The sequence below is a fragment of the Eublepharis macularius genome, chromosome 2, assembly GCF_028583425.1.
Source record: "Eublepharis macularius isolate TG4126 chromosome 2, MPM_Emac_v1.0, whole genome shotgun sequence".
NCBI lineage: Eukaryota > Metazoa > Chordata > Lepidosauria > Squamata > Eublepharidae > Eublepharis > Eublepharis macularius.
Genome location: NC_072791.1, coordinates 8,556,349 through 8,580,496, shown reverse-complemented (window position 1 = coordinate 8,580,496; position 24,148 = coordinate 8,556,349). Strand labels below are relative to the sequence as shown.

At 46.7% G+C, this 24,148-nt stretch overlaps 1 protein-coding gene across 1 annotated transcript in view; it reads right to left on the bottom strand.

Annotated features, from left to right (window-relative positions):
• Positions 1–21,292, bottom strand: part of ARMH4 (armadillo like helical domain containing 4) — a 64,693-nt gene extending 43,401 nt beyond the window's left edge. Inside the window, exons 1-3 of the mRNA XM_054972456.1 lie at positions 19,987–21,292; positions 7,081–7,317; positions 2,478–2,690 (exon numbers count right to left, since the gene is read on the bottom strand). Of these exons, the coding sequence (XP_054828431.1) occupies positions 2,478–2,690; positions 7,081–7,317; positions 19,987–21,292 (1,756 nt within the window). The remainder of the gene's footprint in view (positions 1–2,477; positions 2,691–7,080; positions 7,318–19,986) is intronic.
• Between the last annotated feature and the right edge of the window lie 2,856 nt (positions 21,293–24,148).

Here is a 24,148-nt window from a genome sequence, read left to right as displayed (position 1 = left end):
AAGAGGTACTGTGCAAATGTTCAAAATTAATAAACTCCTGGGCTCTTTTTAACCCAGACTTATCAATAAATAAAAAATAAAAATAAAACTCCAGAGATGCAGGCAGGTGGGGGAGGGTTATGCACAGCTGTGTGTGAATGAAGGGGGCAAGTGGAGTGATGGCACACTTGCAGGGGGGCCACGGGAGTGAGGTATCCCTGGCTGCAACTGAAGAGGGAGGATGAGGAAAAAGCAGAGAAAAGGGCTTCATTGTTTCCCCTCATACTGTCCCTCCCCCCAAATCCTTACTCCCAAACAGAAATGGGCACAAACCAGGAAAAAACGAACCAGGCGGTTTGTGGTTCATCAAATTTCGCGAACCATGATCCACGAACTTTCACAAACCCGCCCCCGGTTCACGAACCAGTTTGTTTGGTTCGTGAAAACATCACATCCAGGTCAGAAAATTGTCACTTCCGGGCCAGCAGAAGGTCATTTCCGGGTCAGCAGAAGGTCTGCAAGAAGTCCATCCCCTGTTGCCTAGGAAACTGATTGATCAGCACTAGCCTGTCTGCAGTGACGAACCAAAAAATGAACCAAATGAACCAGCCTAAAAGTTCATGGCAGTTCGTCAGAAATGGGATCTGACCAACCACTGGTTCGTGAACCACCAACCAGCCTGGTTCGTCATGAATTTTGATTCATATTTTGGTTCGTGCCCATCTCTACTCCCAAACAGCTTTTACTCCCTTCCCCCCTACCAAAAAGTAAAAAGAATCACAAAACTACGCAGAACATATTGCCAATAGGCATGCCACTATAAGGGGGAGAATAATTCAAGCCTAATGTAAATGAATGAATTAATGGAGGTAAAAATATGTATAGGAGATCTCTATAAAGGCTAATATGAATGCATGTTCTTTTTTAATGCTTTTGCCCCTTCTGTAGATTTTTATCCCCATCCTGCCATGTCACCTTGGACTAGCTATACTGTTTGCATAGCCTACTTCACAAGGTCGATGTAAGATAAAATGCAGAAGGGAGAATCACAGGCATTGCCGTGAGCTCCTTGGAGAAAAGGCAGGGTAAAAATACTCTAGATGAATGCATAATTCTCCTTCTTACTCCCTGCTGATTTTGTTCTAACCACTACATTGTGCAGTCTTGTGTTGTAAGTGTGCAACGTATATTTTCAAAAGAAATAATTAATATATAAAAGGAACCTTTTATTCTCCCAAGACACAAAATGCCTGGCAACAAGAGCATCTGCTCTTGCCATGTGGAGATGTTCAAGACACACACAGCTGTATTAACCAGCCTCTGGATGCCGAAACTCCTTCGCCTAGGCCAGCCACCCGGGAGTCCTATGACTAAGTCCCCTCCCACACATAATCGATCAGCTAATAAGCAGTTGCTGATGGTCCCTGGCCCCAGGGAGGTCCATCTGGCCTCTACCAGAGCCAGGGCCTTTTCGGTCCTGGCTCCGACCTGGTGGAACTCTCTTTCTGAGGAGACTAGGGCCCGGTGGGATTTGCTATCTTTCCGCTGGGCCTGCAAGATGGAGATGTTCCGCCAGGCATTTGGTGGGGGCTATAGGCTGTCCTCTTGCCAGCCATACCACTGAAGACCATCCACCACCCATGCAGGAGCTCATAAAGTGTGACGCAGGGCATGATGCAAGAGCCAAGCCCTGTGCCTAAAATGCTGAATTTTAATACTTATATCCGCCATTTGAGAAATTTTATTGCACATGGAATAACGGCCGTTTCCACACTACTAACCTGCTTTTGTAACGATGCGAAACATCGCGCAAAAAACGCAGAAGATAGCGTCTTCTCGCGAGAGTTTTGTGCGATGTCGCACAAAAATCTCGCAATGCCGTGGAAAACTCTCGTGAGAAGACGCTATCTTCCGCGTTTTTTGCACGATGTTTCGCATCATTATGGAAGCAGGTTAGTAGTGTGAAAACGGCCAATGTTTTAAATGTTTGTTTATAATGTTTTTATTGTTTTAAACTGTATGTTATAAATTGTATGTTGTTACACTGCCCTGAGCCCGTCCAACAGGGAGGGCAATCTAGTAACATAATAAATAATTAAATAAATAAAATGGCCAAATGCAGTGCACCCACATCATATGACCCTGCTCATATGCTGTTAGCGTATGAAAAATCCAATGCTTTTTTTTAAAAAAGGAAACTAAATGTTTTTGCATTGTTTTGCATTTATTTATATCCCCCTTTCCCCCCAGCTGGGAATGAAAGCAGCTTAGAGCGTCGTTCCTCCTTCCTCCAGTTTCTCACAACAACAACCCTGCGAGGTAGGTTAGGCTGAGCGAACATGTCGGGCCTAAGGTCACCCGGTGAGCTTCCGTGGCAGAGTGGGGATTTGGACTGGGGTCAGCCTAGCTTCTTCCAGCCCCGCCCCTGCCTCTAAGAATCTAAAGAAGGACCATCGAACCCACACTGAAAGAGCCCTGGTGGAGAACCAAGTGAGTACCTTCCGATTCCAGCCCGTCCAGGCCGTAGGCTGCGGCCGTGGTGATCCGGTGTGTAGCAGAGAGGGTGGTCCTCCTTGCGGAAGCTGCCAAAGAAGGCAGAGCCGACATGGGCACGGTGGCGCCAGGGATCTCCTCGGTCTGCATCCCCGCTGGAGTTGCAGGTGCATCGTCAACGGAAGCGTCGTCTTCTCTTCTGAGGGCAGCGACAGGATCTGCACGGTGCATGAAAGGTAAAGCATGCCTTCAGGTTGCAACTGACTCACAGCAGCCCCATGCAGTTCCAGCCTCATGGGATTTTCAAGGCAAGGTATGAACGGAGGTGGTTTGCCGTTGCCTGCCTCTGCGTGACAACCCGCCTCTTCCTCGACGGTCCCCCATGCAAGTACTGACCCCTGTTTAGCTTCTGAGCTCTGATGAGATCAGGCTGGTCTGGACTACTGGAGCTGCATGGCACAGGTACACAGGAAAGAGGCATGAGGTTGGCACCCACGTGGGCTGCTAGCACAGACCGCCCTGCGGCATGAATTGCAAGGAGCTGGCACAGGTAGGCTCCTTGTATTGAGGCTGCCCGACTGTCTGTCCAGCCCAGGATCGTCTCCTAAAAGAGGCACCTTCTGGGTCTTGGGCAGAGAAAGGCCAATTCCAACATACCCAGAAGGAACTGAGGGTTTGGGGTTGCCAACCTCCAGGTGGGGACTGGTGATCTGGAATTACATTTTGGATGATAGAGAAAATTCCCCTTGGAGGAAATGATTGCTTTGGAGGGTGGACTCCATGGAATTACGCTTTGCTGATGTCCCTCCCCTCCCCAAGCCCCACCATCATCACCCACAACACTCCAGGAATTTCCCAACCAGAGTTGGCAACCTTAAGTCCCATCTACATTATACAAAGCACTCTCCTTTAATGGGGTCGGCACAAGGACTTCCTAGAACACATTTGATGGGAGTTTTGTGCCTGCCAGATGCACACTGACTCTCTTCTCTTCTTTCTTTGAAAAATTTTATTGGATGGGTCAATATATTCAAATTAAAACACATATACAATTCATTTCATTTCCCATATGCATATTTCCCCACCCCCTCCCCTCCCCCTTTTCAATGTTGACTTCCAACAGCACTCCAACCCCCCGTTACTGTTAGCACCTTATTACTATACTATAATTGTTCTTAACTTGTTATTAGTAAAGATCTTAACTATATCTTATCATACTTAATATCTTTAGAACCCTTCAAAAGACCATAATTGTCCCTTAACATCCCATTTCTTTTCCATGTATTTTTTCAACTTTTTCCAATCTTCCAAAAACCTTTTCGGCTCTTGATCTTTCAAATTTCTTGTTAACTTGTTCATTTCAGCCATGTACAACAATTTCCTAGTCCATTCTTCAATTTCAGGTATTTCTTCTTTCTTCCAGTATTGAGCATATAAAATTCTTGCTGCTATTATCATATAATATAACAATGTCTTATCATTTCTATTAACATCTTCTAGATGCAAAGATATTAACATTTCTGGGTTTTTAGCAACGTTATACTGGAGTATCAAAGACATCTCAGCACATACTTTAGTCCAAAAGTCCCTAGCCTTACGGCAAGTCCACCACATATGAAATAGAGAACCTTCATGCTCCTTACATTTCCAACACTTATTAGATGGCTGTTTATTGGCTATGGCACACTGACTCTCTTCTGTTCGTGACTACCGCATGCAGGGAGAAGCAGCTTTAGTCCCCCCCAAAACACACACATGCACACCACATGTTAACATCTGCAAACCACCCCATGGAGCCACCATTGGCTCCCTTGTGAAACTTACCTGTAAGTAACATAGTTTTCACAATGCAGCTAATAGTGGAGGAAGGGTGGAGCAGTGGGAAGGGTAGAAGCTATAGCTGCTTCTCCCTGCACGTGCCATGGCTGCAAACAGAAAAGGACCCCACATTCCAATTGCACACCTGATACAGAGTCCTCCAGTTGTTCCCTGACAAACCCAAGGACTTTGTGATGTATGGAGGGAGTCATTGGGTGGAAATACACCTTACTAAGTTCTTAGGGACACTCAATGCAGGACTGTATGTGCAGTCCTCAATTCACATGCAGGCTGTTCTTGCTTGGTGCACGTGCATGCCACTTTCACGGGAGCTCCCTTTGGGTGATTGCATCTGCAAGTGATTCCAGAGGGCAAAGCACCAAATCAGCTCTGTTTCCACTGCAAGAACAAGTACTGCAGGCTCCCCTGACTTGCCAATTTGCATTTCTTTAAGGTGTGGGAAAATGTCAAGATCTGCATTTCAATGAACGGCTGTGGGGAAAACTGGGATACTTTTAGGAGTTGAGGAGGAACTGATATCGAACACGTGAATGTATTCACGCACAGCACATTGACATGTGACTGTGCAAGCGAGTGCATGGAAAGTTGGAGGGGGGACACATGAAATGAGGTTCGCTTGAGCAACCCTAGTACTCCGCAGCGTGTATTTCCACCCTTATACATACAAGGTTTTGGAAAGACGAAGATGGTTGCCAAGTGTGGGGAGGGGAACTGCAGCGAAAGCTGTGACAAGAAGTGGAGGGCATGCTATGCTGCGTGCAAGGACAGAGGCAATTTTCTTTTAAGAAAGGAACTTGAAGTTTTAACTGCATGACTATTCCACCACTATGCATTTTTAGAGTCCCTTGAGCATTTTCCCAAGCCTTGTCTCTCAACTCCATCTTACATCTAGGGCTGGCAATTCCACGTTGGGAAATTCCTGAACATTTGGGGGGTGTAGCCTGAGGAGGGCAGGGAGTTCACTGGGGCATAATGCCATAGAGTCCACCCTCCAAAACAGCCATTTTCTCCAGGAGAACTGGTCTCTGTAATCCAGAGATCAGTCATAATTCCAGAAGATTTCCAGGCCCTATCTGGAAGTTGGCAACTCTATTCACATCAGACTGCTTTAAGCAAAGAAAATGATAATGTCACCTGCCTGGCACAAAAGCAGAATTTTTTGGAAACACACAGAATTCTGGGCCAAGCGGAACATCTTTCATAGCTTATGGCTGAAATGCTAAAGAAGATACATTCATAATGCAATCTGCCAAAAGCAGACCGATTAATTTGGGACTCAGGGGTGATTAGTTAGCAAAATAACCTTTTGGCTACTTTCTTGTGATCAGCAAAATGAGATTTCTAAAATGCACGCAGTTTAACCCAGGCACTGCCAGTTTCCCAGGGTTAACAGACTACCTGGAGTTCTTTGACATAAGGGCAGCCATGCCAGATCAGACCAGCGGGTCCAGCGGGTCCAGCATTTCATACAGGTGGCCAACCATGTGCTCCAAAAGGCCTACCGACAGATCCCAGAGTCAAAAGCCTCCTGCTCTTGTTGCCCTTTCTCAGCAACTGGCATTTAGAGGTATACTGCCTCTGAACACAGAGGTTCCATTTAGTCAGTGCGGCTAACAGCTACTGACGGACCCATCCCCTAAGAATTTGTTTAATATCCTTTTAAAGCCACCCTGTGGACATCTAGGGGCAACAAAGACCACTAATTCGTTACTCGGGATTTTGAAAAAACTTTGTTGGGATTTAGCAAGTGTTTTCGTTTCAGTCATGCAAGAGTTAAACTATTTGTGTTACTTACTTAATTAGTAAACTTATTTGCATGTAACCACCTAGGCCTCGAAGTTGTATTCCCGCCATAGAAATGGGAGTCACTGGGGCTTTTTTTCAGCTGGAATGCGGTGGAACAAAGTTCCGGCACCTCTTGAAAATGGTCACATGGCCAGTGGCCCCGCCCCAATCTCCAGACAGAAGAGAGTTTAGATTGCCCTCTGCGCCACTCAGTGCGGAGGGCAATCTAAACTACCTTCTGTCTGGAGATCAGGGGGCGGGGCCACCGGCCATGTGACTGTTTTCATCGATGGTAATTTAAACTTTAAAAAACTCCTCCTTTGTTCCAGCTGACCCAAAGTGACATCATTGCGCGGTACTGAGTTCCACCACTGAGTTCCACCACCTCTTTTCCCAGAAAAAAAGCCCTGGGAGTCACTAAGCATTATGAAGTAGAATTAGGATTTCCAATTGGGCAACTTGTTTATTAGGGAGGGCAGTTAAGTGATCCTATATACTGAAGTTTTATTGCTCTTTGTCCACTGCTGCCCACTGCTTTCTCACTCACTATCTCAGTCTTCTCTCACTTACTTTTTTAGGAAGATGTAGTCAGCTTAGCAATTTATTATTTTCTCCAAATGTAACTATTTTTATCCTTTAGTAAAATATTTTACAGACCTACACTGGAGTGTGTGTATGTGTATGTATTCTCATTACTTCCAATGTGCAATCTTTGCACCAGCTCTGCTGGATTTTCCTACAAACTTAGCTGGCGTGGGATAAGAGGACGGGTCCTTTGGCCTGGCTGAAGAGAGCCTCCCACCCCTCAAAGGCCCACAAATTGTGCATAGATCGGACATGACATCATGCGGACACTTAACAAAACAGGATCTCCTGCTATTCACATGGAGGGGGGAATCCCACATGGAAGCAGTCTTAGACAATTTTTAAAGGATAGTTTTAAAACCAAAGTTTGCTGAAACATAAAGAAGAAAAGCCACCCACCTCCAGCGTCAGGTGTTGGGATGACAGACAGATCAGTGGCGGACGGAGAGACTGCAGTGGCAAAGTATTCTGGCTTCCTTGGCACCACAGAAGAGCTGAGAATGGTTGGGATTTGGGTGGCCCATTCCCTCTCCCTCCCTTCTTCTGTAGCCTCCCGGCTTGCAAAATCCCCAGGCACGGTGGTGGGAAGCACAGCATCTGTTTCGTGGAAGGCGGTTTCTGCCTCTTGTGTAACACCTAGGAGGAAGTATATTAAAATATCCATCACGGCACACTCTTAGGAAAACTGCCAGAAGAGCAGAGGATAAAACTTTTGTGTTTCACAGAATTCTTCATCAGAGAGAATGAGGAGGTGACCGAGTCTGTGAGCAAATTCAAGTGACAAGCTGTGGGAAAAAATAGCAGCATACCTAAAGCAGGGGTTTAAAAAAGATGATGAGGGTACGGCACTGCAAGCTGGCAGTTTTCAAAATTAATTCAGATCTCATACTAAATAGTGCATGGCTCGTAAGATGATGGTTAGAAGGTGGAGAGATGCACATGGGAAGAAAGGGAGTGCAAACTCTTGCCCACAAACATTTGCAGTTTCCCACATGCGGGTCTCTGAAAACTGTCCAATGGTTTTGGTCTTTGTCTAGATACCGATGGTGATTATTCACCAGTGTTTTGAACGAAAATGCACTTGATCTCAAAGTGCTTTTGTGCGAGAAAAAGGCAATTATGCTTGCATGGTGGAGTTACGGGACGATCTTTGATTTCTATTGATCCACACACACATATGTGTAGATACATACTGCACTTCGCATTGTTCCCAAGGATCAAGTGACACAAAAGGTATGGGAGGCAGAGAGAGTGAAAATGCTTTTTCTGCAAACAAAGTTCCATGCATCGTTCTTTGGATCCAAACTCTTCTCTTCGTAAAGCCAGCAATGTGTTATGCCGTATAGAAGCGGAAACTGTGTAGAAATACTTCGACAGTGCAGTGCAGTACTTAAGAGTAGAGATGGGCACGAACCGAAATACGAACTGAAATTAAGCACGAACCAGGCCGGTTCGTGGTTCGTGAACCGCGGTTCATCAGATCCCATTTCTGATGAATCACCATGAACTTCAGGCTGCTTTGTTTGGTTCGTTTTTTGATTCGTGACTGCAGACAGCCTGGTGCTAATCAACAGTTTCCTAGGCAACAAGGGATGGACTTCCTACAGACCTTCTGCTGACCCGGAAGTGATGATTTTCTGACCTGGATGTGACATTTTCACGAACCAGGTGATGTAAAAGACCTCTACCTGAGACCCAGGACAATTGTTTCTATCAGGCTGTTCCCCAGTGTAAAGGTTCTCCCCAGGGCTTTTTTTCTGGGAAAAGAGGTGGTGGAACTCAGTGGGTTGCCAGCACAAGGGGCAACTCTTGACAGGAGGTGGTGCCCCTAGTACCACATGTGTGCGTGCAAAGTGAGTGCATGCTCCTAGGACCAATTATGTCACTTTGGGTCAGCTGGAACGAGGTGGGAGTTTTTAAAAGTTTAAATCACCCTCGTCGAAAATGATCACATGGCTGGAGCGGCACGGAGGGCGATTTAAACTCCCCTCTGTCTGGAGATCAGGGGACAGGGCCACCAGCCATGTGATCATTTTCAAGAGGTTCCGGAACTCCGTTCCACCGCATTCCAGCTGAGAAAAAAGCCCTGGTTCTCCCCATGCTGTTTGCGTCACCACTGCAGATGAAAAGGCATGCACATTTGACTCTAAACTCCTCCTCGGATAAGAACTCCAAAGTCTTATGGAATAAGGGAGAGTGAAAGTCTGGAACACATATACAGCCGCCTAATACAGAGTGAGCCCCTTCATCTACCCAGGTCTTTCTTGTCTACTCTGGCCGGCTACAGTTCTCCAAGATCTCGGGCTCAGATCTTACATATCACCTTCTACCTGGGCCTTTTATTGGGAGATGCCAGAGGCTGAACCTGGGGCCTTCTGCATACAAAGCAGACGCCATGCTATTGAGCTACACGGCTCTCCCTCTAAAGGGAAAAGAGTTCTAACCCTGCCAAGAACCTAGCAGAATGCAGTTGCTTCTCCCCAGAGCGTATCTGGTTCTGTGGAGCGTATCTGGAAAGCTGCAGCTCTCTGCCTTCTTCGGGTCCAGGAAAACAGGATCTTTCCTCCTCCAGTTCTTGTCTTCTCCTGCAGTTGATGAGTGATGGGGGGGCTGATTTTTTCTCTCCATGCTCCAACATGCTTGGAGACCTTCTGTCCCCAGCTGTCTAGCTCTGGGTGGCAGCTTGTCATCACCGCAGGATCGAACTAGAAGATGTGAGTCCCAAGAAACACATTCTGCTTCCAATAACAGACAACCCAGGCGCAGCTATGAATTCTGAACAGGGCATTTTTTAAAAAGTTATTTTGGTTTTTGGCCACCAAGCAGGTTTTAAAAACTGAACAAAAGGGACGAGCAGCTGAGCAGAATAGTGCAGCAAATATTAACTATTCATTTCCAGGCCAGTTAAGCAAGGCAGTGTGCGCCATTTTCCTTTCGGGAAGGTATGTAGGTTGCTAAACATGCAAATAGGTCTAAGCTGAAAGTGGGAATTGTCATTAGCGGTTCTAAGCGTTTTGCCACCACTGCCTTGATGACCACAGCTGCTGCAGCTACCACCACACAGGAGCTAGAGGAAATTCCTTACGTCTTTGTTGCCTCGGGTCTCCTGAAAAACGTAGCAAACTGCCAGGTCCTTGATCCAGAGGAGTTAGCCGTGTTAGTCTGTAGTAACAAAATAGTAGAGTTCAGTAGCACCTTTAAGACTAACCAATTTCATTGTAGCATAAGCTTTCGAGAACCACAGCTCTCTTCGTCAGATGCATCTGACGAAGAGAGCTGTGGTTCTTGAAAGCTCATGCTACAATAAAGTTGGTTGGTCTTAAAGGGGCTACTAGACTCTTTACTATTTTGCCAGATCCTTGTATCCTTCTAGCAACTGGTTTCTATGTCCCTGCGGCAATCCATCATCGTAGTCATAAGGAGATTTTGAATTTTTTTACCTCTGAGTTTGAACAGCATCTGAGCAAATCTCTGCATTCTTTATTGCTGAGTGACAGTCAAGCCCCACCAGAGAACAATTTCTGCAACTCTCTTGAGAGTCCTTCCTCTTGCAAAAATTTGGCCACCATGTTGGTTGCCCCGACAACAGCCAGCCCTGAGAATGATGTTAATAGATACTTGCTGTCACGAGAGTGTTGAGGGATCTCTAAGGAAGGTTGGAAGCTGAGCTATGGCCCTTTGTTTCTCCTGGGGAGTCTTTGGGGTACCTTTCTCCCAGGTTCTCCAGACCCAGACTACCTTCTCACGAGGAGGCTTCACAAATCAGCTTCTGTTGCCCAGCAATCCAGAAGGGAAAGATGCAGGACGTTATTGCAGATCAAAGAAAAGCTTAATCAAACTGAAATTCATTATTTCGGAGGAGGGGAAATCAGAGCAAAGCCCTTTTCTTTTTCATAAGAAATTTGCCTTGGTACCTTCTCTCCTTCTGCAGCGAACAGCGACAAAAGATCCCGACAGCTGCGCCGTCCACTGCAGGGAAATTGCTCCAATGCACCAATCTGTCTTCTTTCACACGTCTGTGCCTGAGATGCTCCAATATCCTCAGACCGCACAGTCCCCCATTGATCACTCTCAGGAAAGCGCATTCACGTCACATTGCAGGATTTATATCTATCGCTCGGGGGAATTTTGCACGACTAAGAAGCCTGCCTCCCGTCATGATTATCTTTGCATTTTACTTCTTTGGGAATGTTTTTGCCCAAAGCAATTTGCCTGTACCGGAGCCCACCCGGATCTCCCTCCAGTGCCGCAGAAGCAGCCAAAAAATAATAACTGGGAGCCAAACTGCCGAAGTTGGAGCTGTTTGCAAATATCCTGAAGGAGCTTTTACAATTGTTCCAGAAGGCACTTCCTGAAGGTCAACGGCTTCTCTGCTTCCATCCAGTGAGACGTGGCCGAACACAATGTGGCGAGGTGAGGTGGTGAACATAGGAGCGGCCTCCTTCTGAACTAGATCCTGGGTCCATCAAGGTCCTGACCTGGATAGCCGAGGTGAGCCTGATCTCGTCAGATCTCAGAAGCTAAGCAGGGTTGGCCTTGGTTAGCAATTGGATGGGAGACCTCCAATGGAGACCAGGGTTGGAGAGACGAGGCCATGGCAAACCACAGCCGTTTTCACACTACTAACCTGTTTCTGTAACGTTGCGATTGCAAAATGTTGCACAAAAACCATGGAAGATAGCGTCTTCTCGCAAGAGTTTTGCACATCACGCAAAACTCTCACGAGAAGACGCTATCTTCCATGTTTTTTGCGCAACATTTTGCAACGTTACAGAAGCAGGTGAGTAGTGTGAAAACGGCTCACCTCTGATAATCTCTTTCCATGAAATCCCCACCAGGGGTCGCCTAAGTCAGCTATGACTTGAGGGCACTCTCCACCACCACCACCACCAGGGTTGTCTACTCTAACTGGCAAAAAGGTCTCCAGGGTTTCCAGTAGAGGTCTTTCACATCACCTACTGGAGATGCCGGGGACTGAACCTGAGACCTTTTGGCATTCAAAGCAGAGGGTCTTCCAGTGAGCCCCTCTTCAGGCAGCCAGTTTCGGTTGGGGGGCAGCAGCCTCTGCTCCCAATTCACCCTCCTCTGTGGCTCAATGGTATCCCGTGGGACTGTAAGACTCTGGAGAGGGTCCGTGGCTCCGTAGCTGAGCATTTGCTAGGCATGCGGAAGGTCCCAGTTCAGTCCCCGGCATCGCCAATTGAAAAGACCAGGCAGTAGGTGATGCAGAAGACTTCCACCTGAAATCCTAGAGCTGCTGCCAGTCTGTGTAGGCAATGCTGACCTTGATGGACCAAGAGTCTGAAACGACAAGAGACGAATTCCACGAGGACGCTCACGTGAAGGGACGTGCAATGTTAGCCGGGAAGCCGAGTTTTAAAAAGACAGATTGGAAGGCTCTGTCTGACCCTTTCAACTGGAGATGTCGGGGATCGAACCTGGACCTTTCTGTGTGCAAAGCCAAGGCTTCTCCACCCCATTGCTTGTTCAATGCATGCTGTTGCTTGCAGATTCCCTCCCAATCCCAGTTAATTCATTCTTTCCTTCTGTTCCAAGGGTGACGGGAGCGGAGGAATCCTTGAAGGTCAGCTACTGGGCAGCAGCAGTAGTGGAAGGTGACACTGGCGGAAGATCTTTCACAGACAATGGCAGTGTCACTTCAACTAACCCTGGTTACTGCAAAGCAGAAGAAGGCGATGGGAAACCACTTCTGCTAATCTCTTACCCTGAAAACCCTATGATGAGACAAGCCAAAATACAGTGCTGGAAGACAGGACCCCCAAGTTAGATGGCACTCAATTGTCTACTGGGGAAGAGTCGAGGACAAGTACCAATAGCCCTGTTCTTAATGATGGGACTGGGTTAAAGCCAAAATGGCGTCCAGTTGCAGATGTGAATAGATGTAAAAGGAATGTCCAAAGATGTGAGACACTCATAATAGGATGCCACGTCCTTCAGTTTGCAGGATCTGAGCAAGTCTGTTAATGATAGGATGTTTTGGAGGTCATAGGGTTGCCATAGGTCGGAGATGACTTGACGGCACATAATGCACACAAGCATCAATCTGGAGGTTGCAAAGAACACAGATGGTGGTGGGGGGGGAGGCAGCTCTAACAGAGCACGTGCTTTTTGCAAATATAAAATTATCAGATTCACAGTAGGATTTGAGTCCAGAGGCACCTTAGAGACCAACAAGATTTCCAGAGTGTAAGCTTTTGAAAGTCAGAGCTCCCTTCTTCAGATCTGAAAAAAGGAGATTTGACTCTCAAAAGCTCATACCCAGAAAACCTTGTTGGTCTCTAAGGTGCCCAATCCTGCTGTGCTACTGCAGACCAGCATGGCTCCCCACGTAAACAGATTCACCGTGCAATCCTAATCAGTTACTCCAGTCTAATATTTAGCATTTATACTAGTCATCAATTAGTGCTTTTGAGCATCTGATGCACTTCACACAAGCCTGGCGTGCAGAACAGCTTGTGAGCCGAAGACCACATGCTCAGAAGCCTCCTGCTGACTGCACCAGCTGTCAGAATAGAGAGTTACAGGCATCAGCAGAGCCCCTCCAGCACCTCCACTGCTTACCCTCTCATTCCATCAGCAGCTCCTAACTCATTCCTATCAAAGTTTATGCCACAATACATTCGGCAGCATCAGGGACCACAAGTCGATCGGTTTCAATTGAGGCAACAGAGCAAGACCCCCGAAGAACAAGTCATAGGAGCCGACCCAGGAGACAGACCCAAGGCCCGAGCAGTCCCAACAACCACCCAGGCTCTACATTGCCCAGTGGTCCACAGCTTGCTGCTTATTAGACGGGACGAGACGAGAGCCAGCACAGAGTAGTGGTGAGAGTGTTGGACTATGATCTGGCAGACCCAGGTTCGAATCCTCTCACGGGGAAAAAGTGTTTCAAATTGACCCTGAAAATATCAAGATTTTCTTCATTCTTATTCTATGAATGGTTTCCTGCAGGCAAAGATTCTGCTGTACCTACCATACGGTGACGAGCTAAGATCACACGCTTGATTGATGTCTCCTCAAAGAAGGGTATTTTAGCAAAGGCTGAATTGGAACAGAAAATTCAACAGAAAGTGCCGTGGTACTTCTACTTACTACTTAGCCATATGATAAACTATCTACAAATCCCAGCACTTCTGGGTACTCCTGACTCAGACTTGCAATATGTGTGCTGCTATCTTTTAGAAATTGTTTTACATATTTACTTGCTTGATACCTGTGCTTCATTATGGTATTAACTACTTTAAAACCAGTTATAATACTTACAGGTATGTAACATTTTTTCGTGTGTGTGTGTGTTTTCAGTTGGCAACCCTAGAGAACTTTTAGGGGAAGACTGGGAGGTGCATTTTACTCAGGACACATTCACTGACTCTCAATAGCAACTACATACTGGTTAGAATGTGGGGGGTGAGGACCAATCAGGTCGCATATACAAATGACCTCTGTGTTCCAACTGTCTCAGGGGGGGGGGGGAGATGAGGCGTTGAATGTTGTGAGCTCCAATCAGCCCGCATATACAAATGAACTTGAAAGGCTCGCCCAATCAGGGAAGAGTAGCCGAGCTGGCAGTGGGCGGGGACGCATGCAGGCAGCAGCCTGCCACACAAGGAAGCTGAATCCCTTTGGTAAAACACATTTTATCCCTTTTTACCCCCTTACGGGACAAATTTCTTAAAATCTCTTCTTAGTGGGTGTTTACATTATGAAAGGAATGTTCTCCCCAAATTTCATGTTTCTAGGTCCAGGGGTTTGAGCTGGGGGTCTTTATATAGAGAGATTGATTTTTTTATCTGGGCCGTTTCCATGTTGCAGGGAAAACGCGAACTATCATGTTTTCTCGCGCGAGTTTTGCGTGACATCGCACAAAACTCGCACAAGAAAGCACGATATTTCGCATTTTCCCTGCAACATGGCGCAACGTTCCAGAGGCAGGTAAGCCGTCTGGAAACGGCCCTGGTTTTAAAGTAACATGCTTATGTATTTTATATATGTTGTATTCCCTTCTGAGCCCATTCACAGGGAGAGTGGAATAGAAATGACCAGTGGACCACTATTTGGTCCTCCATTGTTCAACTCCTCTGTCATTAGCATCAGATTACAAGCTTATAAAATGCTAACAAGGTGGTACCTTACCCCCAAGAAACTAGCAATATTTACTTCCTCACATTCGCCTCTTTGTTGGAAGAATTGTGGAAAAGTAGGTTCCTATACTCACTGCTGGTGGAGTTGTACACATATTAAAGCATTCTGGAACAAGGTTCTTTCGCAAATAACTCAAATAACAGGACATACAATTCCAATTCTTCCCGATCTTATTTTCCTAAATTACTGGCAGGATAGCTCAATCCCAAAAAGTAGACGTGAATTAACCATTAGCCTCTTAGTGGCAGCAAAAACAGCAATACCTCTAAAACAGAAGTTGCAATCTGCTCCTCCCACTATATCCACATGGTATTTGAAAGTACGAGATCATTTGATAATGGAAAAGACTTCAGATGGTCTTCTTCAGTTTGAAATTTACCTTAAAACAACTGAGTTCATTGAGAAATGGCTCCCTTTTCTTGAGCACGTTACCAAACAGGATATGCAACCCCAAAACCCAGTCTATCTGAAACTCTTGTATCTATAAAATTTAGCCGTCTTAATTATCTTAATTATCTAAGTTTACTCTCCGTTGTGCGCTGCGAAGTACATACTGATATCATTAATAGAATGTTATTGCTCAAGTCATATCTCTTTCATTTGCAGCTTGCACTAGCTTAAACCTGATTTGTTTAATTAGCTCTGATAATATGACCTATTATCTGTAATTCATTCTCAGATATGCTGTAATTCAAACGAAATGTCAATATGATACGTTGTAAATGTTAGAATCAATAATATAATTGGGGGGGGGGCAGGAAAATGTTAATAAGGAAGAGAAGCAGTTGCAATTAAAAGGTATGCTATAGAGTTATGATACCTTGGCCGTTTTCACACTGCTTACCGGCCACGGAACATCACGCCGAGCTCCCGGAACAACAGCGTCTTCCTGGCGCAATTTTGCACGAGAACAGGAGTTCTCGCATGAAATCAGGCCAGGAAGACGCTGTCGTTCCAGGAGCTCGGCGTGATGTTCCGTGGACAGTAAGCAGTGTGAAAACGGCCCTTGTAATTAATTAAGATAGGTTATATTTTTTAAAAGCTCATATGCAAAGGAAACAAAAAAACAGGGTGTCAGCCCCATTGAATAAAATGGGACTTACTTCTAAGGATACCTGCTTAGGATTGCTCGCAAAAGGTCTAGGCAGCTCTGTACTCTTTGATCTGCTAAGGACAGGGCTTTTTTTCAGGGGGGACGCGGGGGAACGGAGTTCCGGAACCTCTTGAAAATGGTCACATGGCTGGTGGCCCCGCCCCCTGATCTCCAGACAGAGGGGAGTTTAGATTGCCCAGGGTGATTTCAATTGCCTAGCCTACCCTGCTCTCCTGTCTTCTTTTTTCTTCTTTCAGGAGGCAGCAGCAGGAGTGAAGGAGATAAATGGATGGGAAGAGAGAATTGGAACTGGTTGGATTCCCACATCCAGGGTACCAGAACCACTTTCTGAAGTTAGCGCATCGGAAAACTTGGCTTTCCTGCCTCCTCTCCCTAGATGATAAAATCAACTTTTCATATTCCGCCCTGAGCCTGCTGATGCGGGGAAGGTGGAATATAAATCAAATCAAATAAATAAACAAATGTCTCCAGTTTTACATTCCCCATTAAACATCCTCACATTGTTGTGAGTTTTCTTTGCAAGTGTGTCTATGTTAGTAGAAATATTTTTGCAGGTTACTTCTTTTCGAGAGAGATGGATATCTCAACCCAATGCGGCTGATTCTCAGGTAACTTGTATCTCACCTATATTCAATTGATAGCACAGATCAGTGCTGGCAAAGTCCCTTGACTAGGGAACATTCTTGTTTACTCCTGTTGTTTGTTCGTTTTGCACTATATCCCATTGCAATGTGCACTGGGTAAATCATGAGAAAAGTAAAATCTTTTCTCTAATAATCCTGTCCTTTTTCCCTTTAATGTTGCCCACCTAATGAACAATTATTATTATTTCACTGTAACAAAATGCAAAGCGATTTGTTTTGTATCAAGGTCATGGGGGGGTCTCAGATGGAATTTTTGTCCAAGGGGCCCATAGTGGCTCTCAGTAGTCTGCCCCCGTGTCACCAAAGAGACAACGCTGGGCACAGCTGCCAGCCCTGGAAGCGCGTGGGCGGCAAGACAGGGGGCGTGCTTGCCGCGCACTCCCTGTCCTGCGGAGCTGGCGGTAACAGCGCAGGTGGCTGGGAGGCCACACCTGCCATTTGCCTGCCCCGCAGGACAAGGGGTAGCCAGCTTGTGTAAGTTACCGGACTTCGGTTGCCCTGGGCGCCAGCAACCATAGATCCGGCCCTGTTCAGTAGCACTACAGCAGGGCATAAAACTGCTCTGGGATTCAGAGGTTGACTGCCCCTGAATGTGGAGGTTCCCTTTAGTTGCCAGGGCCAGTACCCATTGATAGACTTCTCCTTTATCCCCTTTTAAAGATGTCTGTGCCCACAGTCATCACTACATTTTCTGGCCACAAACCGACCCACACCACTGGGGGACTTTGTGAGGTTTTGGTCTGGCAATATATCAATTATACTGATATATCAATTATACTGATTAAGGAAAAAAGCAAATAAAATCCTTACAGCGGTGTGGGAGCAGGAGTGGGGCAAGGAAAAGTGGGGCAGGGAAACTCGCCCACACTGAAGCTCTGTTATCCATGCAAATGCCTCTACATTCACAGCAGTCATGAGAGCCCCATCTCTGCATGGAAGCTGCCAGTTTTTGCATTAGCCACAAGCTGAGACAAACTCCAAACTGCAAAGTGGTGCAATTAGTTGACACTTGGCAGATGTGAAAACAACCAAAATTACTGAACAGAAAGCAAAAGGTGTCAGAAATCCACCTTACAGACAAGACCGTTAAGTGTCCTAAAAAAGTATTTCAGGGCCAACAAAACTGGATACGTTTGACATCGTCCCCTCATTGGGATTAGCAAAGTAGTAATCCAATTTCTGCCCAGGCTAGCCCAATCTCAGAAGCTAAGCAGGGCCAGCCCTGGTTAGTCCTTGGACGGGAGACCACCAAGGAAGTCCAAGGTTACTACGCAGAGGCAGGCAATGGCAAACCACCTCTGTTCATCTCTTGCCTTGGAAACCTTTTGGGATCGCCGTAAGTCGCCTGCAACTTGACAAAACTTTACATACACGATCCAGTTTCTGAAAGTGCAATCAATACATTCAACCCACTGGTAACTAAAACAGGAAATCAATCAGTGATTAAAAGGTGCCACGAGAAAGGAAACCTGAGATTCCCACCTGGCATCTTGACCTCAATCTGCCTGGTGTAAAATTGTTTCCAGCAGCAGGAACAGCCGACAACATCAAGACACCAGAGGGATATGTTTTATTAATTTAATCTAAGACATTTCTATCCTGCCTTTCTTTATTTGGCCCAGTTAAATAGCTGGTTCCATGTTCAGGGGGCCCTGAGCGTGATGCTGATTTGCAGGCTCACTCCCAGGCCTAGCTGTGACCCAGATAGGGAGAGCAAGCAATGGGAAAGGGGACTGCTCCTAGTCTTCATAGATCACCAGCCTAGGCAAAGAAGCCACCGCAACTAGACACAGCAGCCATCACTTACTGGCCTGATCTGCAGCTGCTACCATCACTGCTCACTCAAGAAATGAGGGCAGGTAATGGAAGGCAGCACCTGCCAAGGGAGGGAAGAGAGGTGGGTAGACCTAATTCTTTGGGGGGGGCACAATGGCACCACCCAGAGAGAGGGCACGCTGCAATCATTGCAAAGGTGGACCCTCCCCAGCCTGGAGACCTTAGTAGCTACCCCACAATGCCAACCTGTGACGGACAAGACCAGTTCTGCCTTTTCCAAAGAACAGCCAATAGGAGCTGACAGAATGTTGGGGCTGGCAGTAGAGATTCGTTAGAACAGTTGGAGGCAAGAGAAAAATTTTAGGCTGCTGAAGGAATCAATAGGAATACCAAGCTGCTGACATGGGTTATATTGTATTGTAAGCATCCACTGTTATGATAGCATGGGATGATGAGTTCACATTCTAAGAATAACGTATCCCCGTGTTTGACTCATTCACTCCTATGTTGTTAATCTTGTAAAGAAAAGATAATGCCCCTCCCTTCTGTTTAACCTTGGATGGATGGATATACATGGAATCTGGGAAAACAATACACACACAAAAGTGATTCTGGTCACAACAAATATATATAAGGAACCTCATGGTGGCAGTGTATAATGGGGAAGTAAGGAGAGAGAAGATCCAGTGTGTGCCTAGTAAAGGCAGACAAGTCAGGTTGTGAATTGTGATGGCCTTAACTGCCTGAATCCATAAACTTGAGGAGGAAATGTTTTACGTGGGAGGCAGTGAGAAGGGGCCTTGATACAACCCTTGACACCAGATAGAGTTGTCAGTCCCCCCGCTGGGGGTGGGGGATCCCCCGCTCTCACCCGCCATCCTCCACCCCCACTTACCTGGCCAGTAGGGGAAAAGATGGGGGGAATGTGCCTCTGGGGCACACTCCAGGGTGGTGCAGCGTGCACCCACACTCCACAGTGGACCAATTTGGGCCACAAACAGGTGAAATCAGGCCTGTTTAGGGCTTAAATTGGCCCACTGTGAAGCATAGGAGCTCTCCAGGGCCCTCCCAGCAGCACTCCCACAATTCACAGCAGGCTAAATTGGGTCCGTTTGGGGCTAAAATTGGCCCGCTGAAAAACGCAGGAGCACTCCCGGGCCAAGCGTACCACCCCAGCAGCGCTCCCATGGTCTGCAGTGGGCCAATTTAGGCCCCAAACGGGCCCAATTCAGCCCCAAACAGGCCGAAATCGGCCTGCTGCAGAGCATGGGAGGACAACCAGGGGTAGCACAAGGCCCTGCATGATGACATCACTTCCTGGAAGTGGCATCATTGTGCAGCCCAGGAACATGCGTGTAAATACATCTATAGCCGTTAGTACCAGGGTCTCCTGCCTCCTGCCCAGAGGGTGAGGGGACCTGGCAACCTAACACCGCCCTGCTTTGGATTAGATTCCCTGCGTAACATTTTGGGCAAACTGCAGAGCATGCAAATTAAGAAGTATTATGCGCCAACTTGGTTTGTAGTACGGGCCAAATACCTTTGCAAATTAAGTCATTATTATTATCAACTTTTTAAAAAGAACCATGTAGAGATGGGGTGGGTTACCTCTCAATGTGTTTCTCAGGGTTTGGAAGACATCCAGTTTGGTCGTGTCTATTGTAGTAGCAGCCTCGTGGGTTTTTGTGACTTGCTCCATCCTTCCTGTTGTTCTTGCAGCAGGAACTTGGCCCTTTGGAGACAGATCTGTGGTCTGGACAGGGTTCTGGCTGGACAAAAGCGTTACTGATTCTCTCTGCTGCAAAGGTTCTTGGACTGACCCGGTCTGAACAGTTTGGCTTCCTTTTGCTGTGGTGGCTGCTAACTTTGGTGGCAACACCTTTTTCACGGCATCCTCCTCCTCCTCTCTTCCCTCTTCTGGGTAAAACTCAGTTACCATTTGGGGTCGGTTCACCACCTCTGCAGCTGGTGTGGCTCTTGCCTGGCCTGAGGTTCCTGTTTTTGTATCATCCCAATCGTCGCTTTGCAGCAACGTGGCAGAGAAAGCCGTGGCAGCCCCAGGTGTGACCTTTGAGCGCCCTGCGGTGTCAGAGGAGTCCTCTTCCAGGTTTAAGAAGGCCTCCGTGGAAACTAAACTGACTTTTGCAGTAGATTCTGTTGCCATTGAGGGGCCGCCTCCATTTGAGACTCGCTCGGAATCAAGTGATCGCTCAGAGGGAGGCAGGAGACTCAGGGAGTGATCATCAGGAAGCGGGGACACTGAGCCTTCTGTGGTCAACTGGGGCACCTCTGCACGGTCTACACTTTTGCCTTCCTCCAGGATGTTCGGTGCAAACACTTCCCCTCCCAGATTCCCTGTTGATTCACGCCCTGCTCCATCACTGTCCCCGTCCGTCATCTCACCTGCAGTACTACTAAATGCATCTTCCTTTACATTAGAGTCTAAAGATGTCACTGCGATATCTAGCCAGGATTTGTGCGGCCCATTTTCTTTCAACTCTGTCTCAGGCTCAATAGAACTGAGCTGCCTTTCCGTTCCGGCAACCCTCGAGACTGCAGTAGTGTAAACAGGCAAACCCTGGTGCCCCAAGTGGCCCTGGATGCCTAGAATGGTTTGTGATGCTGCTTGAACCATGGCGTGTAACGAGATCCCAGATGGCTCCGCTGAGGCTCCATACGGACTTTCGGAGGCTGCAGTGCCGACAGTTTGCTCCAGCAACCCGAAGTGACCTTCTGGACCCGATGCGCTCACATTTTCTGTCTCTTCTAAATGGTTCTCTGCTAGCACAGCCTGCTGCAGTTGTCTGGTGTTCTTTTGCTCCGTGTTTTGGAAAGCGAGGCATAGCAAGCTGCAAGAGCCGAGAAGGACGAGGCAGATGGCGATGTGCACAGGGAAGGCTGTCGATTTGTTCATACTGGAGGGGAAGCGTGCATAGAAATGAGCCAAACAAATGATACCGGCAAATGAGCCCTGAAAATGAGAAGCAGAAGAGAGCTTTCATCTCAGGAACGAGCTCTTTGGTTTTGGATGAAACATCAGAGAAGGTTCTACCTACCCCCAGCATTACATATTCATGGGACTATGCCTTAGACCAAGTCAGACCATTGGTCTGCCCTGCTTAAAGTCACCCACTCTGACTGTAGCAGCTCTCAGACAAAAGGGCTTTTCCCAACACTTGCTTCTTGCAACTGGATTGAACGAGGGAATTCCTGCAGCCAAGGCAGGCAATCTACCCCTGAGCCCCAGAATGCAAAGCTGCCATAGTCTTGGGGGATCTATCCCTTATAATTTGGTTGCAACCAATCTCATCCAGAGTATTTGTTTTTTCATGGCATGCTGAAGAGAAGCTTTTCAAGAGCTGAGCTGCAAGACTGTGCAGCAGAGCTAGTTAAAAGACCTCAGCCTTTCTGCAAGGTGGTTTATGTGTTCCCTGGCCCCTTGCATGTTTATCTGGAAGCACACTCTAAGAAATAAGGGTAGGTTATTGTAGATTTTCCGGGCTGTATGGCCGTGGTCTTGGCATTGTAGTTCCTGACATTTCGCCAGCAGCTGTGACTGGCATCTTCAGAGGTGTAGCACCAAAAGACAGAGATCTCTCAGTGTCAATGTGTGGAGAAGATGTTAGCAGGTAATTTATATCTACTCAGGAAGGTGGGTTTGGGCTTAGTCATCCTGTAAGATGGTTGTTGTGGATTTTCCGGGCTGTATCGCCGTGGTCTTGGCATTGTAGTTCCTGACGTTTCACCAGCAGCTGTGACTGGCATCTTCAGAGGTGTAGCACCGAAAGACAGAGATCTCTCAGTGCCAAACTGTGGAGAAGATGTTAGCAGGTAATTTATATCTACTCAGGAAGGTGGGTTTGGGTTGCATCATCCTGTCAAACTGAGTGTCAAACTGAGTGGTTTTGTTTGACTCAGTCCTTTTGTTTAACTCAGTTTGACAGTTTGACACTGAGAGATCTCTGTCTTTCGGTGCTACACCTCTGAAGATGCCAGCCACAGCTGCTGGCGAAACATCAGGAACTACAATGCCAAGACCACAGCGATACAGCCCGGAAAATCCACAACAACCATCATTCTCCGGCCGTGAAAGCCTTCGACAATATATCATCCTGTAAGAGGTTCCCAGTGTGTGGAACGCGAATGGGGCTAAGCCCAAACCACATTGACACTGAGAGATCTCTGTCTTTCGATGCAGCACCTCTGGCGATGCCAATCACAGCTGCTGGCGAAACGTCAGGAACTACAATGCCAAGATCACGGCCATACAGCCCGGAAAATCTACAACAACAAATGTTCTCCAGCCATGAAAGCCTTCGGCAATATATCGAACACCTCTACGGGGAGGAAATATTTCAACAGACCCGGAGATTGGAAACTCTTCAGAACAAGAAAGCACATCTACTTTGTTCTTTAATTTTTCTCCTACATTGCAGGGACACGAGAACCATTCCATCTTTTCTCACAACAAAAAGAAACTTCAAAACTCCACAGGCTAACTGCATTTATGACCGTCTAGAACAGGCTCTCTTACGTGAGAGAATCCACACTACCCGCAGAGAACTTGCTGCCACAGACAAGGAGCTATTTTCCTTGCATATCAACACTAGCCATAAAATGAGAAGTCATGATTGGGACAAGGTCGATAATCTAACCTACCGAAAAATGGAACATGTATTAACCAGCCATACTTCCAGACAGAAGCAGAAGTTTAACAAATTACAAGATAAAAGACAGACAAACTCAATGCTCGACAACATACACATTGTCATCAATGTGACGGACCGTCAGCTCTCACCAGAAGAAACCTCCATCTTGGCTAAGGGAGGAAACTTTGCAGTCACTCCCACCCAAATTCCTGCAGAAGGCATCATTGCAAATGTAGAAGTTGCCATTCGTCATCTACCTGAAGAGGAAGCTGAGGAAATAAGAGGAGAGACGGCCAGGATTCTACGGAAGGCAAAGCTTCCCACCAGCAATATAACACGCAAGGAGAGGAATGCCATCAAGACCCTCAATGCGGATCCAGACATCATTATTCTACCAGCTGACAAAGGCAATGCCACAGTGATCATGAAAACAGAAGAATACAAAAGGAAGATTAAGGAACTTCTGGACCCTTCCACATACAAAAAACTAAAATGAGATCCAACCCGCAAAATCACCAGGTTAACAAACGCACTTATCAGGAATCCCTCACTTAATCCCGACACACACAGAAAACCATGCAAGACAGAAGCACAGCCACCACGACTATATGGACTCCCCCAAATTCATAAGGATTCAGTCCCACTCTGACCCATCATGAGTGCCATTGGTTCACCGACATATTAATTAGCTAAACATCTGGCCAATCTTCTACAGGACCACATCGGAAAAACCAAGTCTTACATCAAAGATTCAGCTCATTTCATCAACAAAATCAGTCCTCTGAAACTCAATCCACAGGACATACTCGTCAGTTTTGACGTTGTATCCCTTTTTACTAAGGTTCCAGTAAAAGACACAATCGCACTTATTAATCAGATTTTTCCAGAGGATGTAACTAACAGCCTTATTCCACCATTGTCTGACAACCAGTTACTTCTAATGGGATAACAAATTCTATGAACAGATAGATGGGGTGGCCATGGGAAGCCATCTCAGCCTGGTTATAACAAACTTCTACATGGAACATTTTGAAAAAACAGCTTTAGAATCAGCACCCCACAAACCTACAGTCTGGTTTCGGTTCGTGGATAATACCTTTATCATTTGGAGCCACGATGAG